Genomic DNA, 15,448 nt, shown 5'->3' on the forward strand with positions numbered 1-15,448 from the left:
TAGCGCCCTCATTTAAACCATTCTAACTTTTATGACCCTGCCTCTAAAAAACATCAGAATCGAGAATCGTTAGGAACCGGAATCAGAATGATTCAAATTCAAACGATGCCCAACCCTACTTGGGCGGAGGAAGTCTCAATAATGAGACCACTCTGCTGCTTAGTTGATGATCTAGGCCACAACCTACGTACGAGTTTTTGCCCGTGCGATTTTTGGCATTCCCCAAATTGCTGATAACACACACACAGTAAGTGATGCAGACAGCTGTAAAACAAAAGCCCAGTGAGCATGGGTTGCTGCTTATATAGCCCTGGGATGAAACCCCAGACTATTGCTATAAGATTCCTAGAATAGATCTAGTCAAATAAATGGGGATTCACCCACTGAAACTGACAGATAGGCTAGAAAGACGAGTGATAACAATCCATGTTTTGCTATGCTATGGAGCATATTAGCAGGAGAAATTTAGATTGATTGCCACCTTGCACGCTTTTCCACAGTCGAATCTTGAGGCTTTTTGACTTTGTATTTCTATCGGCACGGCACTATGGAAACATTTGTCCCACGAAGTTTGCCGATCATCTGACGAGGCGAATGGTGTCTTTTAGAAAAGTGGACAAGCTTACTCTATCTCCTGGGATGTTCCAGCAAAAGCCTTCAATGCAACGAGGGGACATAATATTCAAAAATATATGTATAGCAAACTGGGGCATAATAACAGGGAATGCATCGTGGTGAACGGGAACTTTTGGGTGGGACTGCCTGTTTTTTAAATGGTAAATATTTCACACAGGAAATATGCATTTCAATGTTATTTTTCACACGGAAATAACAAGAGGAACATGCGCTTTGGTGTCAAGAATGATGAGAGACATGACGATCATGTTGTTGTGTGTTATTTATCTCGTGTCTACCTGCTTGTTGCAAGCCTCTGCTCCAAGAGGTGGTTGAAGTGCTCTCTGAAAGAATCACTTGTTCCCGGTTATACGCTTGTGCCCATATCCTAAGCTTTGGGGATTTAATTATCGTCCTCCCACAGAATCTTTGGGGCTATCATTACGTCTCCAGCATTCCCACTGAGGGATGGTGAGCTCCTCCTAAAGGGCAGAGGTTGAGCGGCGCCGGGCTGGCTGACAGCTCCTAACACGCTGCCGGCCTCTGACAAATTGAAACCCCCCAGAGATCAATAGTGCTCTGACCGGTCCCTCGTCAATTGAAGGAGATATTCTTATTAGATCTGAACCTCAAAGTTCAGCATCATGACTCGCATCCCCTTGACCTTTCCCTCTGTGGTACCTTGGAGAGTTTTATTGGCCACACTGCCTCTCCGTCGACCTTTCTGAAGCTGCTAGATTGTTGCATTCACCTCCTTCACTGGTTGCATGCGAACAACATCAGCAATGTCTGAACATACCACGTTTCTTGCCAGGAGAGGAACTCAGTCTTGGCCTTGGAGAACGAAAGCCAAAGGGAGCAGTACGAACGCTGCCTGGATGAGGTGAGTGGCGACCTTCTCACTCCAAGATGATCTACTCGTTGAAAGTTTAAAAACATGTTAGTTGTGGTGAATAAAGGAAAAAGATCATTGCACTGTGCTTGTTTGTGAGCTGGTGCTGCTTGGGGAGCAACATGAGGGAAGTAAACAAGTGTAGCCGCTTGCTGAATCACAGTGAGTGGGAGTTCTCATGGAGACAGCATCAGCATCTGCTGGAGGGGGAAGGAGATTGGAGATGAAAGTGGCTGATTAAAGGAGCTTATTGTTTACATGGGCTTGCTGAGCATTTGGCCAAACACATTAAGTCCTCATTATTTACAGACACCGGACCCCAAAGAGTCCAATCAGATGCTGAGTCTCAACTCGGCACATTTACTCTCACCTTTCCTCATTCGATAAGCTGGAACGCTCCAGAGCCAACGTCTTAATGAGGGATCGATACGCGGCAATGTGAGCTGCTTCTCCATTGAAACTGTGGCCAGCGTGAAGAGCAGGTCCAGACACAACAGCACTTAAGTCTGACACGCGTTTGGTCTGCTCTGACAGGAGTGGGGAGTTCAACTCCAAGCGCTTAATAAAATGCTGAAAGCTTTTTTTTATTAGCAGTAAAGCAAATGACACATCTCTGCTCTTTTCTCTCGCATTAGCGTCCAAACTTTTTACACCAGAAAAATGTCATTTGCTCTTCTCTTCACACTAAAGCCAATCCAGCATAGGTCAAGATATGCTATGTAGTTAAATAGTTGCCTAGATAATGAATGAATGGATGTTTAAAATGAATTAAACCATTAAGCCATTGCATCTGACTATTTCCTAATAGCACCGCAAGTCAGCTTGCCGGCTCCAGCTTCGATGGTAAAGGTTCATAAAAAGGAATTTGGCCGGATTGAGACGCTCCCCTGGCCCGATGTGGCTCGCGGGCCGCAGTTTTTCCACACAATTCACTGAGTGTTTCGTTTTTGCGTCTCTGTGCCCCTTTCCAGGTTGCCAATCAAGTCGTCCAGGCGCTCGTCACCCAGAAGGTTCGCGATCTTCTTCCCGTGTATGTAACGTAGAAATGCACTGTTACATCTTCTGATCTGTGCTGCCATCAGGACCTGAGAGAGGAATGTCTGAAGCTGCGCACTCGGGTTTTTGATTTGGAGCAGCAGAATCGGGCGCTGGGCATTCTGTTCCAACAGCGGATCAAGCCTGCATCAGACCTGCTCCTCCAGGTAGGCCACCAGGTTCTGCTCACATGCTGGGGACCCAAATAGCAAGCGACTCATTCTGAGCACATCACAAGTTATTTTCCACTTGATTTGTTCCTCAAAGACTGATTGGGCTCAGCTGGTGATGAAGAGATGACTGACAAAATAGGCAGGAAAGTGCTGATTTGTTTATCTTCATATTCCAACTTTATCCTTGATGCAGAAATATACTATTTGCACTTGGCAAAGATTTGAGCTTTATTCTGCTTCATAAAGGGATGTGGCTGGAAATTGCCTCAAATCATTGCAGGTCCATCTGAACAGCACCAATTTACTGCAAAGTGCCAGTCTGAAGGAGAAGTAATGAGACAGACGGACCCATCTGTTGTTAGTCACGCTATAATATTGCAGGCGTGGAAGGTCAGCGCCAGGGCCACAGGGTCCACGCTGTCAATATAAAAACAGGCTGGTAAAAAAAAGAGTGGACAGAGCTGTCAGTGCTGAAAAAATGAACAAAAATAGATGGGAGAGGGCGAGCGGGCATTGGGGACAGCCGGGGGAGATAAGAAGGGAAGAATGGGGAGTTGAAAATGGAGCTATCAGTGAGCCCCGGTGCCAAAGGGAAAGAGTAGAAGGCAGACAGAGAGCGAGAGGAGTGAAACAAAAGTGGGTGTGGTGTCAATCTGAAATATGTCAGAGTCTTCGAGTGGATAGTGATGATGTCGCTAAGGCGACTCGTAGAGCTCGTTCAGCCTCTGCAGTCATTTTTCTTGCTTTGCGGGACATTTAAGCTTAAAAGTAGTCTGTTTAGGAGGTGTGCATGAGGGAAGTGCACGTGCAGGATGGATTGTACTTCCCTGGCTGGTCAGTGCAGCCTTTAACAGATTTGAAATCTTGAGGGCTGTGGCCATATCTATGCATGCTTCCACGTCAACTGCGGAATTAGTTTGCACAGGTCTCATGGACTTTGAGAAAGCATTTGATATCCTGTGGGGAGTACTCTGGGACCTCTGAATCCAGGTGGTTCACTCCCGGTATGACCGGTATCAGAGTTTGGTCCGCATGGCCGGGAAGAAGTCGGACTCATTTCCAGTGAGGGTTGGACTCTTCAGCTTTCACTGGATCAGTCTGCAGCCGAGTGTGAAGCAGCTGGGATGAGAATCAGCACCTCCAAGTCCGAGTCCATGGTTCTCACCCGGAAAAGGGTGGAGTGCCTTCTCCGGGTCGGGGATGAGAATCTGCCCCACATGGGGAAGGTTAAGTACCTTGGATTCTTGTTCACGAGTGAGGGAAGGATGGAACGCGAGATCCACAGGCGGATGCGGACCGGTTGATCTACGTTGCTACCCTCACCTATAGTCATGAGCTCTCCCACCCCACCCCATCCCCCACCCCTATTTCAAATACTATTGAGAACTTGATATATGTTTATCCATCTGTACAAACCACTGTATGAGTTGCTGGCAGCAGCATCGTTCAAGCAACAGACCTGCCAACCTTGAAGAAATGTTATAATTAGTCCCTTCTGCCCCTCAAGACCTCGCCTCACCTCACCTTATAAAATGTTCTGATCATTTCTTCATTTTTTATTCTGGCTCAACGACAGCATATGTCAGCATTCACACGCCACTTCTGAGATTTGTTTTTTTCCTTCCCCACAAGTTCTTCCAATGTGCTCTCCCTGTAAAGGATGGTCGTATAACGAAGGTGGAAGATCAACATTGAGGCGCAAACATTCATCTTGAGCAAAGCGCGTTGTAAAATTATGAAATAACTTCTCTTCCCTGCGGCGTCAAGCGCTCAGAGACTCAATCATCAGCTTTTTCCAGTCCAGCTCCGAAGCTTTTGCTTATCAGTAATTAAAATGTTCTTTGTTTCCCCATGGGCATCTTGAGCTTCCCTGATAAAACGCCATCATGCCTTTTGATAGCGGCGCACCTTCACCGCCTCCGGCTGCATTTATGCTGCATAGCAACAACAAACTGACCTGGACTGTGGAAGTAGGAACTAAAAACAATGACGGCTTCCCTCTGATAAAAATGGAGTATGGGTGTGCAGCTGCCCCCACCTTCGACCCGCTTGTACCGCTTATCAAATATGGTTGGCAACTGGCAATTAAGTGGCCCATTATTTGGGAGAAATGCTGCGCTACTTCAGGGCCTCAAGGACAGAGTGTGACCTCATTGCTGCGATTGCAACGAGGCATTTTTTTGTCAGTATGAAAACCTCTAACGAGCGCCACACACTTGGTTGTTATACTGTCTGAGTGTTTGTTATTCATTGGTCTGTGTGGAGTGAGAATCTGCCGATATTAAAACACGAACACGCTACAGAGACTCAACAATGAAAGACTTAATTAAAATGTACTTTTTGTATTTTCTCAAATAGCGGCTTCCCTCTCAATTATGCCTCCCCCGGGGACACAATACATGTGAACACGGGCGATGTGTGGTTTTTATTTTCGTTATTGTCACTTGTTGCCTCTGATGTCTCCTTTGAATTTTTTATTTCTGTTGGAAAGTTTGTCGTCACTCGTCTTCCATGACCTCTGCACACCGGTGTTCCTGTGTACTACTTCTACTGGGTCAAACAGGCAGCCTGTTGATCAGTTTGAGCACTGCTGCCCCCTAGCTGGAGGCTACAATGCATGTAGCCAGCGCATGAAGACACTGATACTGAAAGTCCGCCTGTCTCTTACGCCCCCCGACACCTCATGCCCCAGTATTTGACAAGCATTTTATTGGCCAGCAACACCTTCTAAAAATATAATTTAACTAGAGAAGCACTCGGAGAGTGCAGACCTCGGCCAAGGGCCACATTTCCCCCCACTAAAATAATAATCCGTCATTTTTTTTAATCAGTCTTTGATACTTTGTAGACCCTGTTGGAAACTTCTCCTGTATTTTTTTTCCAAGGGCTCTGACCATTTTTTGTGAAGTTATATGCACAAATGCCAAAAATGGTCCGATCTCGCAATGTTACAGAATCCTTTTAAAAAACATTCCTCGATCCAGACGGTGATCCGGATCACTCCCAAAGTGTAATTAGTTCTTCGATATTCCAATTCCAAATCCATTCAGAACTTTTCAAGTTATTTTGAACACAAACAAACAAACAAAAATATAATCCCTGCGCTGGCACTTTGCGTTAATAATACAGTAGACGCCCCTACCACGTAAATAACCGTTCCGAGAACCTTTATGTTATAGGCTTTTTATGTTATACGAAGCGTAAAATACATGTAAATAGCTAATCCGTTCTAAGATCTTCCCAAACTCACCCCTTTGGGCCTTCAAAATATTCAAAGTCCACCAAATATACTGAGAAAATATAAGAAAACGTTAGCATAAACATAGTAGAGTAACATTCCAATATAAAATAAAGTAATAAATAAGATAACTGTAAATGAATAAAACTGAAAATCAAAAACAATCTTACCGTTCACGAGATGTCTTGATCAGGAGCGCAAGTGGAGGCAGGAAGGAGGAGGAGGACTAGCCTCAAAGAGTCTAAGAGTCAGCTGGTCTCACAGACAAACGCACACGCACTACACGATAATGCTGTGTGCCAAATTTAATTTGTAACTTAACTTAATTGTTTAAGTTAGTTTCAGGGCGACTACGAAGAGGAAGGAGGTTGAAGGGAGAAGCCTGTCTCTCACACAAACTCACGTACGTGCTGGATAAGTCAGCCAATGAGATGAAAGCATAGGCGGTGCCCCGATAATCAGCCAATTAGATGAGAGTGGAGGCGGTGCCCCGAAAATTAGCCATTGAGATGAGAGCGGAGGCGGTGCCCAGAAAATCAGCCAATGAGAGCGTGAAGCGTCAGAAGGCGTCACCAAGTGTTAGTCTGAACTTGCACCGACTTGAGGCATTAATAAATTTGATTGAAAAAAAAAAAAAAACTTGCACCAACTTGACGCTTTACGTTATATGGAATTTCTTCCGTAATACGATGCAAAAACAAAAATGCTTTACGTTCAGTGGGATTTATGTAAAAGGAGGTTTACGTTATGTGAGGTACTACTGTATTGACATAATATTAGGAGGAAAAATAAAGTTTAAGTAGAAGACACTATATTTTTTTGAAGTCATAATATGATGAGAAACAAAGAAAACTGTCAGGAAACGTGGCGTGGCTGTTGAATGTTTGACCCCCGGGATGCAGAGGCAGCCTGCAAATACAAATATTTTAATAATAGTGCAGGATAAGGAAACCAAAGATGACAGAGAAACGGCTCTGTGAAAACAAACAACCAGCAGAAGCAACAGGTAAGTAAAGCGTTTAGGTGACAGCACAGATGAGGAGAACAGAGTCAATGAACCAGCGCCGTCCCTGTGACGCTGAGCTTTTAAATCCCACTAACGGCAATTGCAAACAGCTGTGCACAGTTCCACTGGGGTAAAGCAGCTGCGGCTTTCCCCCCAGCATTCAAAAATAAGAGCATAGGACAGGAAGTGATGACATGACAAAAACATCAAATAAAGTTAACATTTTTGGAAAATTGGTTGTGGAAAAGTTAAAATGTTACGAGAATATTATGTGAATAAAGTCGTAATTACGAGAAGAAGTCAAGAAGTCAAAGTGAAAGTTTTTCCTGAAATGTATATTTTCACAAAAAGCTGTTTTTCTCCCTTTTCTAGTTGGGAACTGATATTTTCCTGAAACTTACTATGTTCTACTCCCGATTACTAAAGAACGGAAAAGGGCAGAATCAAACTTTTTTTCTGATGAAAGACGCGAGTTTAATCTTTCTTTTGGGAGGTTCCATGTTTATGTATATAGCCTTAGAACACAATGTTCTGTGTGCCTTCAAAGATGGTCGCTACTGAAGGGGTTGTCTTTTGAAAAATGCCTCGGAATGAATGAATTGATTATACTGTATTTGGATTTTAGTTCATTTTGCCATTCTTTTTGCTTGAAAATGGTTAATTTGGGCAAAAATCCATACAGTTTGCTTAAATATGCATATTTAATGACCATAATTGGGCGTAGTCAACCACAAAACCACGGATATTTAAATAATTAATTCATGTTTGGATAGAGTGAGGGAGTGAGGGATGACTGTACCTACATGTGTTGCTTTAGAAAATATCAAAGTGGCCCTTGCACCCTCCCGTTTTTCAGTGTGCGACCCCTGGTGGGAAAGGTTTGGACACCCGTAGTCTAGTAAATGCTGAGTTCCAATTAGTTGATGCCTCAGAAAATAAGTGTAGTAACGTCAGTTCAGATGCTGCGTGCATCCTCATCTCTTGCTATTTCTGCATTTATATATATTGTTACAGTATGTAGTATTATGCGTTCAAATAAAGGCCTCCCGCTAACATCATTAACATTTGTGCAAATACACGTATTGCATACGAGATGACGGGGGTAATTATTTAGAAAACTGCAGGCTTGCACGTGTTTCCCACGATACTCGACTTTGACTCTGGCCTTGAACCCTAAAAAGAGAAAAATCCATGCGGCCGTGTCATCCGCTCGGCTTTTTGGCCGACTAAAACCCCACCCCCGTGACCCGGCGACATTATTGACTGAATGTTTTATGAGGATGCTGAGAAGGCGAAATCCTGCACCTTGCGATAAGATCGGAAACCCTGTGGTACTTCAGTCACATGTCACGGGAAGGCGATGTACGTACGTCAAACTGTTTAAAGATGACAACAACCAAGGTGCCACAATTCAATGGAAACGTTACAGAAACAGCAGTACCGTTAAAAGGGAACTGCAGTAACTGGTACTGTAAATCTCTAGTGTTTGAACAAGACTGGCATTGCTCTGTTCATGCTGCAATACACATTGATTGGTTTCCATGGCGCCCTGACCTGTCGAGCAACATCTATGAAAGTGTATTCACAGTTGACAAAAGTTGCTTAGATGCATGTTGTGTTTTGGCCGCAAGCGAAGTGTTGCTGGTTTGCTCATGAGAGACAAGTGGTGTCTCATTTGGAGCTTTGTCTTTTTATTCTCTGGAAAATGCTCAGGACATCCACAGAAATTGTGATTTTAGAGTACGCACGGCTCCGATGGAATAGTAGCTCGTCGCATTAGAGATTTGCAATTTATCCAATATGATGCTTTTTGTAATAACATGCAAATGTAGTTTTTATAGGTGCGACATGCACTTACAAATATACACTGTGCTCTCTGGCAAGCACATTCATAATAGGTTCATATGATCACAGAAAACCCAGGCTAATTAAACTGTAAGATTAATAGCCGGAAATGTATTTGGTTTTGTCTTCTTTCCGCTCAAGCAAATGAATTGCGGGGAAAAATTAAAAGGGCTCCCCTATTCCCTGATGCAATTATTTCTTGTTCACTTATGTTTTATTCCAACTGATGATATAAATGTCAGTAAGTTGGAATCCGGCCTGCGCACGGCACCAGTGAAGAGGATCCGCTGAGCTTTTTCAGGAAATAACATGAACGTATGACTTGACCTCATTCAGTTTAAACGTGCATTTTATGCTGCGTGCTGCACAAATGCATAGCCAGGCTCCTTTTAATGCCCTCCAATCCCAGATGTTAAGTGTTCATCATTTTTTCATTACAGAAACTCCATTCACGAATCATGGATCTGTCTGCGGCTGACTTGCTCCAGGAACCAGAGAAAAGCAAAGCCTTTTTACTGTCTAGGAACACCGATTCTCCTTCCACTGTAAGCTTAATGGGAAGCATCTATTCTCTGGTTTTTTTTTTTTTTTTTTTTTTTTTTTTTACATTTGCCATCAGTGTGCCCTGGACCCACTCAAGAAATCATTGCATGATATTAAAATACCGACCTTACCATCTAAAGGCCTGACCCCTACCCACTCTCAGCAGAGAGAGCGACTGGTATCACCTAACACTAAGAAGAATAAATCCTTGTCATATTACCAGAAAGCCATCGATTGGGAGTAAAAATGACTTTATGGGACAATGTGCTGCATTAGTCAGCTTATACATTATGCATTAAAGATCAAAAGTGAGTTGGCTATGAAATAATAATGTCCAAAATGGATGATTTCCTTGCATGACATACACGTGGGAGACTTCCTGGTCTTGTTTATTAGAGCCAAGTAGAAACATTTTTGTTGGGGACGGTTGTTCAGTTTGCTTTTGATCTCTCAGGAGATCCAGATGAATGGAAAGTCAGGTCTCCCCATCACCAAGTGTCTGAGCCAGCTGAGTCTGACAGCACCGGCGCCGGTATACCCACGCAGCAGCTGTAGTAGCAGTGAGTTGTCTCTGTCGAGTGCATGCAGCGAACTCTCCAGTGGTTCTTACACCTGGAATGATGGACGCTCATGCGGGAAAGCGGTAAGTGTTCTTCACTTGAGTGCCCCCGAGGAAATTTTGAGGAGAATTTTATTGTTATCATTTATTCTCATTTAACAGCAGTCATCCCTCACCTGGGAGAAGAGGCTAAGTTTGGGTTCATCTGCCCCAAGTAACATCAGCGGACCCGTAGAGGAGCAGATGCCCACCAGGCGCAAGGAGACCAACATACTAGAGGGGCTGAGAAAGCTACAGAGGAGGAAGCATAAATCGTCCTCTTCCAGAGTCTCCAAGTCAGGCTACAAAGACTGCATGAATTCCAATGAGGGCATTTACTCACTCGGCATCAAGAAAGGCAAGAAAGGGGTATCCAAGCCCACCCACGTGGGAAGAGCTTCTGCTTTTGTAGGCAAGAGGTTCTTGTATGATTCCGATGATGCAGATGATGAGCTTGCCCAATCTGGCCGTGCAGATGACATCCCCACTAAGGACAGCTGGTTGTACTGCACAAGGCTCTCCCACAGCATCTCTGACAGCCTGTCTAGCTGGGAGGGATTACAGGAGATTGGCGGTGGAGGCGACAGTAGCTCCGGCCTTGCAGCGACAAAGCCCCCCACTGAAACAGACTCAAAGGAGCGTCCTGAGAAACTCATGAGTTTCATCAACAGTTGCCTTTCTGAGGGCGGGCGGCCATCAGCTTTCACTCGAGTTTCAATGCTGCATGTTACCCCTTCAAACCCAGACGCCTCCAATTGCTTTTCAGATATGGACGATCTAGAGGAACTCAGCTGTGATTCTAGAGACTTGTGGATACCCTTAAGCCAACAAGCAGAGCAAAAAGAGAGGATTTCTAGGGATACTGCCAAGTTGCTCATCCCACAGCGCTTGCATAGGGACCAAGGACGCACCCAGTCTGCAGATGGGAGACCAGAACCGGTCAGCCTAATTAAGGAACCTAAAGCGGGCAAGAGCATGTCTGAGGAGAGCGTCTCGGCAGTATTTGACGCACAAGGGCAGCCTATTGAACTGAGTCCTCAGAAACCTGACAAATGTGCTGTCCCTGAAATTGGTGTTCCAGCTGGTAAGGTGGTGGAATATAATGAACTAGCCCCCCAGGAGACGCCAACAAGACAGAAATCAGCAAATACAGGAAACTACACAGTCGTAGACTCGCCAGAGAAACCATCTGAATATGAGATCAGGACGAGCAAAACAAGAGATAGCAGGGCGGGAAATACAGAACGGTTGTCAGTGCAGTTAACGCCACAGAAGAAGCTTATCAAACCACCAGGCAGTCGAGCGAATAAAGATCATTCTATCCCTCCCGTTAACGAGTCTGCCAGTACTAAGTCTGGTAGTTGTAAACTACCCGGTTACAATAAACCATCCTCTTCCCCAATTAGATTGTCTAAGGGCACTACCACTGAGCCCAGTAACAGTGGGAACTCAGGAACTCCCGGTCAGGAAAAAACACCCCCACCTCCAACAACTAAAATGTCCAGGTTCATCAAGAGCTCACAGAGCCCCAAGGTGGGGAACTCCAAGTTGCCAAGCAGGGTCGAATGGAGTAAGGGCTCTTCTCCCGGTTCGCCTCAACTCTCAAGGAGACACGTACAGTATGCTGACAATGGTGAACAGCCAACCAGAGACAAACACTGTGAAAGCATCAAAAACAAACTCAGGTCGCCTTCACCACCCCTTCCGCCTGGCCGCACCACCTCTTTACTGATCAAACCAAATTATGATGGGTCGCCTCAAGCACATAAAATAGGGGTGGCTCAGCCATCCACACCAACCACTGTGAGGGGCCCTCCCCCAAGTTACCACACATCTCTTCAACCAAATATGCAAGCTACACTACCCATTAAGGATAAAGAGTGTTTAGACATGGATGCAGGCTACGGGACTGCACTTGCACCTCAGAAACTGGTTGACAAAACCAGTCAGCACCTTCAAAAGTCCCAAGCCGTGATACCTAGTACAGGCACTCCCAAGCGGATGACGACAAAAGACTACCTCCCTCCCGCAAACTCAGGATTGGACCTAGATTCCGAAAATGCACCTAAAAACTCAAAGAATGTCCCTCCGCCTTACGGTGCCCTCAGAGGACCCCCTCTTCACAACTCGTTTGCAAGTAAGAGAGGATCTACCCATGAAAATGACCATCAGTCTGTGCAAAAAACCCCAGTTAATTTATCTATATCAGTTAAGGAAGCGCCTCAATCTAAAACAGAGCTACAAAATGGTAAAACAGTAGTCAGCCCACCAAGCTCGGTGGTGACATCGCCTAACTCAACAGAAAAGAGCCAAAAGACTCGCATCCCAATGGGTTTTAAAGCATTTTTAAAATCACCCCCTAGTCATAAAAATAGTCTCTCTTTAGCAGGAAAGCAAGAAAAAGATCATATCAACTTAGTCTCCAAGGAGAATGTGACTTCAAATGCCTCTAGCCAGTGCGACAGCTTGCAGCCTGTGTATAGTATCGATTCCCTACCCAAGATGTCTGTTACAGAGGGGAAAAGTGAGGTCCACTGTAGGTCACTGGAGGAAGAAATAAATCCCGCTCTGACAGCAGAGGAGGAGGACGTCTGTGATAAAGGGAAAAGGAGCAGTCAACTTTTCTCTAGATCCATATCTATCACCACCAAACCCCATCTAAAGCCAGCCTTGGGAATGAACGGGGCAAAGGCCCGCAGCCAGAGTTTCAGCACCAACTACACTGAAAAGCCCCACATTAATGTTCTAGAGGGCCCAGGAAAAATCAGAACTCAGATTATCACCAACTCGACGGAAAGGGGGAACTCTCTGTCTAGACAGGCTTCCTTGGAGGTACCCAGCGTTGTTGGACTAGCAGAGAGTCCAGTCCATTCTCCCAGGACAAGACTCAGCTACTATGGAGGTATGACTGGGGTTAACAATCAAAATGGACTACCTGAGAAAATGGCCAAGTTAAGCTTCAAAGGTGATGGATCTCAGTGCATTGTGAAGGGGGAGACAGTAACCTCTCACAAGGAGGCGCATGGTTTTCCTATCAGTGAAAAGACTGGTCTGAGTAACCAGTCTTTAAATATCTGTAAGTCTGGGAAAGTCACCTCAGAGTTTCAGTCTGCGGCCTCTTGTCCTTATAGCCCAGAAAACTGTGTTCGAAAGACAGGAGGTACTGCGAGCAGCCCTAATGAGCCAGAATTTAGCTCGGAGGTAAAAACCCAGTCAGACTCACCAGACAAACCCTCAGATATGGGGGAGAAAAAAATCAGCCCATCAGCCTGCACTATTGAAGAGAAGGTCATGATGGGAATCGAAGAAAATCTGCAAAAATGTCAAGAACAACAGAAGGTTGCTGCGAGTGAGTCCAAACAGAAGACGGGTCCCTCTCTGGCAAACTGGTTTGGCTTCCGGAAGAGCAAACTTCCAGCTATGGCTGGAAAGAAAGCAGAGTCGCCAAAAGGAAAAGAGGAGAGGAAAGAACTGAAGATTGGATCTGTGCTTGGTGGTAAACAGACCAGGTTGGACAAAAAGAAGGAGAAGAAGAAGAATGACAGTCTCGAGGCACAGAATCAGTCTGAGATGAATAACAAGCTCAGCTCCATCATGGACCACTGCAACAATCAAATGGGCCAGATTGCCACTCAGATCCAATGCACAACAGCGTTCATTGGCAAGGACCAGTTTGTCAAGGAGCTTCTTGGCAGGTGGGTAAAAAAAATACTTTCAGTTGGACTTTTTTGACATGGAGTTGTATGACAACCCCTTCTGCAGTGTAGTGCATCAACGGTGACTTACTCGCAATTGGTCCCGTGGACCCTGTTCTGGTTGGATTTTGGTGATGACAAACGTAGTTCCGGTTAGTTATTGGGCTTACTTACGTAAAGAGTTAGGCTTCTCAATACAATATGTGTTCGAAAGCGTAATACATTTGCATGACAAAAATGCCTCCTCGAAAAAATCAGACCTCACAAATGGCCCGGCTTTACTTTCTCTGACGTGGTATTCATGCGCGCTATCGGCAGTCCATTGTCATGTGTGTGATGAAGGTGCATCCGACGTCTTGTTTACGTATGTGTTCCACAGCGGATGAAGATGCGAGGGTTGCAGCCATTCTCATCACATGCACAGCGATAGACAGTCGTTACCACACATGAATACCACGTCAGAGAAAATAAAGCCGGGCGATTTGTGATCAGTAACCCCAATAACCGAACCACTTTTCTCATCCGACTAGAATTGGGCTCACGGGGTAAGTCACTGTTGATGGACTACACTGCTGATGGGGATGTCAAAAAATCCGAACTATCCCTTTAAGTTATTGCTGGGGACGTCCTGTCACTGTAGCTATTCCGCGTTCTCTCTCAACTCAATGATTCGTATCTTTCTAACAAATGAGCTGCGTTCATTCAGACACGAGCCGTCATGCGTAGAACGTGTATGAGATACATTTCCCAAACAGCAGCTGTCGCTTCCAGTTTTGAGTCCAATGGGACATTTCTTGTACAAGCACACACCAGCGCTTCACTACACATTTAATGGCATTTTTTGTGCAAACATGAAGAGACTCATTTGCTAGTGGATTTGTAGATACAGACAAAATCATACCTGGGGGCGGCGTAGCTCAGGAGGTAGTGCGGCCAAATTTAGTCCCTGGGCGTTGCACGATGGCTGCCCACTGCTCCAATGTGTTAAATGCAGAGACAAATTGCGCCGTACGATGTACATGTGAAATGAAGCCTTCCTTTCTTCATGTCTCCTCACAGGGCTGCTGGAAAGAGCAGCTTGGTAGTCGCCTCTCCGACTGGAATTTCCAGTCCCAGAAAACATACTGAGATGAAGGGCAATATGAAAATCTGTCCAGACACGGCTGTAAGTGGACATTTTGCTTTGTTTGGATGATCCATGGGTTCCAACATGTCTGTCTCTACATGACTGCAGCCACAAAATGTCTGCCTCTTCAGCATGATACCCTCCCAACAATCCATACTTTGCACTTACACTACAGGTTCGTATCTCCCTAAGAGGCAGACATCAGGCCATCAAATTAAGACTGTGCTTCCTCCCTTGATTGTTCAGAATAACTCCGTTTTGAGTTGAGTTAAAATGGCCTTGGAATCTTTTATTCTTTATTATGGGTGAGTAAAAAGAGTTCTTGAGAGAGGTTGAAAAAAGGCAATAAAAAGGGATGTTAAAGGAGAGGGCTAAATGGAGACAAAAAGAGAGCGCTGCAGAATAACGTGGGGAATTTAATCCTGATGTGGGGTTTTGATAGCACTGAGGAGAGCCCCCTTATCAGAGGCACTCAATTTGACAAAGGGGCCATTTAATACCATTGCCCAAGCCTTCCATCCGTCTTCTCCCTACAAAACACCACAAAAGACAGACACTTTACGACCTCTTTGACTCTTTTGCACCTCACAGAAAAACAGTTTTAGAGCACATCCGCATAACAAACGACATAAATAATCATGAACGATACCCTACTTCAGCACATTTTCAGTGTTTTCAATGT

At 45.0% G+C, this 15,448-nt stretch overlaps 1 protein-coding gene across 9 annotated transcripts in view; it reads left to right on the forward strand.

Annotated features, from left to right (window-relative positions):
• The window catches only part of LOC129167830 (nck-associated protein 5-like), a 99,632-nt gene that overhangs the window by 73,924 nt on the left and 10,260 nt on the right, over positions 1 to 15,448 (forward strand). For all 9 annotated transcript variants that reach the window (XR_008566849.1, XM_054769322.1, XM_054777531.1 and 6 more), the window contains 7 exons: positions 1,430 to 1,498; positions 2,479 to 2,517; positions 2,590 to 2,709; positions 9,245 to 9,349; positions 9,802 to 9,990; positions 10,069 to 13,640; positions 14,700 to 14,805. Coding sequence is in view for 8 of the 9 variants with exons in the window: in XM_054769322.1 (XP_054625297.1) it covers positions 1,430 to 1,498; positions 2,479 to 2,517; positions 2,590 to 2,709; positions 9,245 to 9,349; positions 9,802 to 9,990; positions 10,069 to 13,640; positions 14,700 to 14,805 (4,200 nt within the window). In the remaining variant the exon portion in view is untranslated. The remainder of the gene's footprint in view (positions 1 to 1,429; positions 1,499 to 2,478; positions 2,518 to 2,589; positions 2,710 to 9,244; positions 9,350 to 9,801; positions 9,991 to 10,068; positions 13,641 to 14,699; positions 14,806 to 15,448) is intronic.

This window comes from Dunckerocampus dactyliophorus, chromosome 1 (genome assembly GCF_027744805.1).
Source record: "Dunckerocampus dactyliophorus isolate RoL2022-P2 chromosome 1, RoL_Ddac_1.1, whole genome shotgun sequence".
Taxonomy (NCBI): domain Eukaryota; kingdom Metazoa; phylum Chordata; class Actinopteri; order Syngnathiformes; family Syngnathidae; genus Dunckerocampus; species Dunckerocampus dactyliophorus.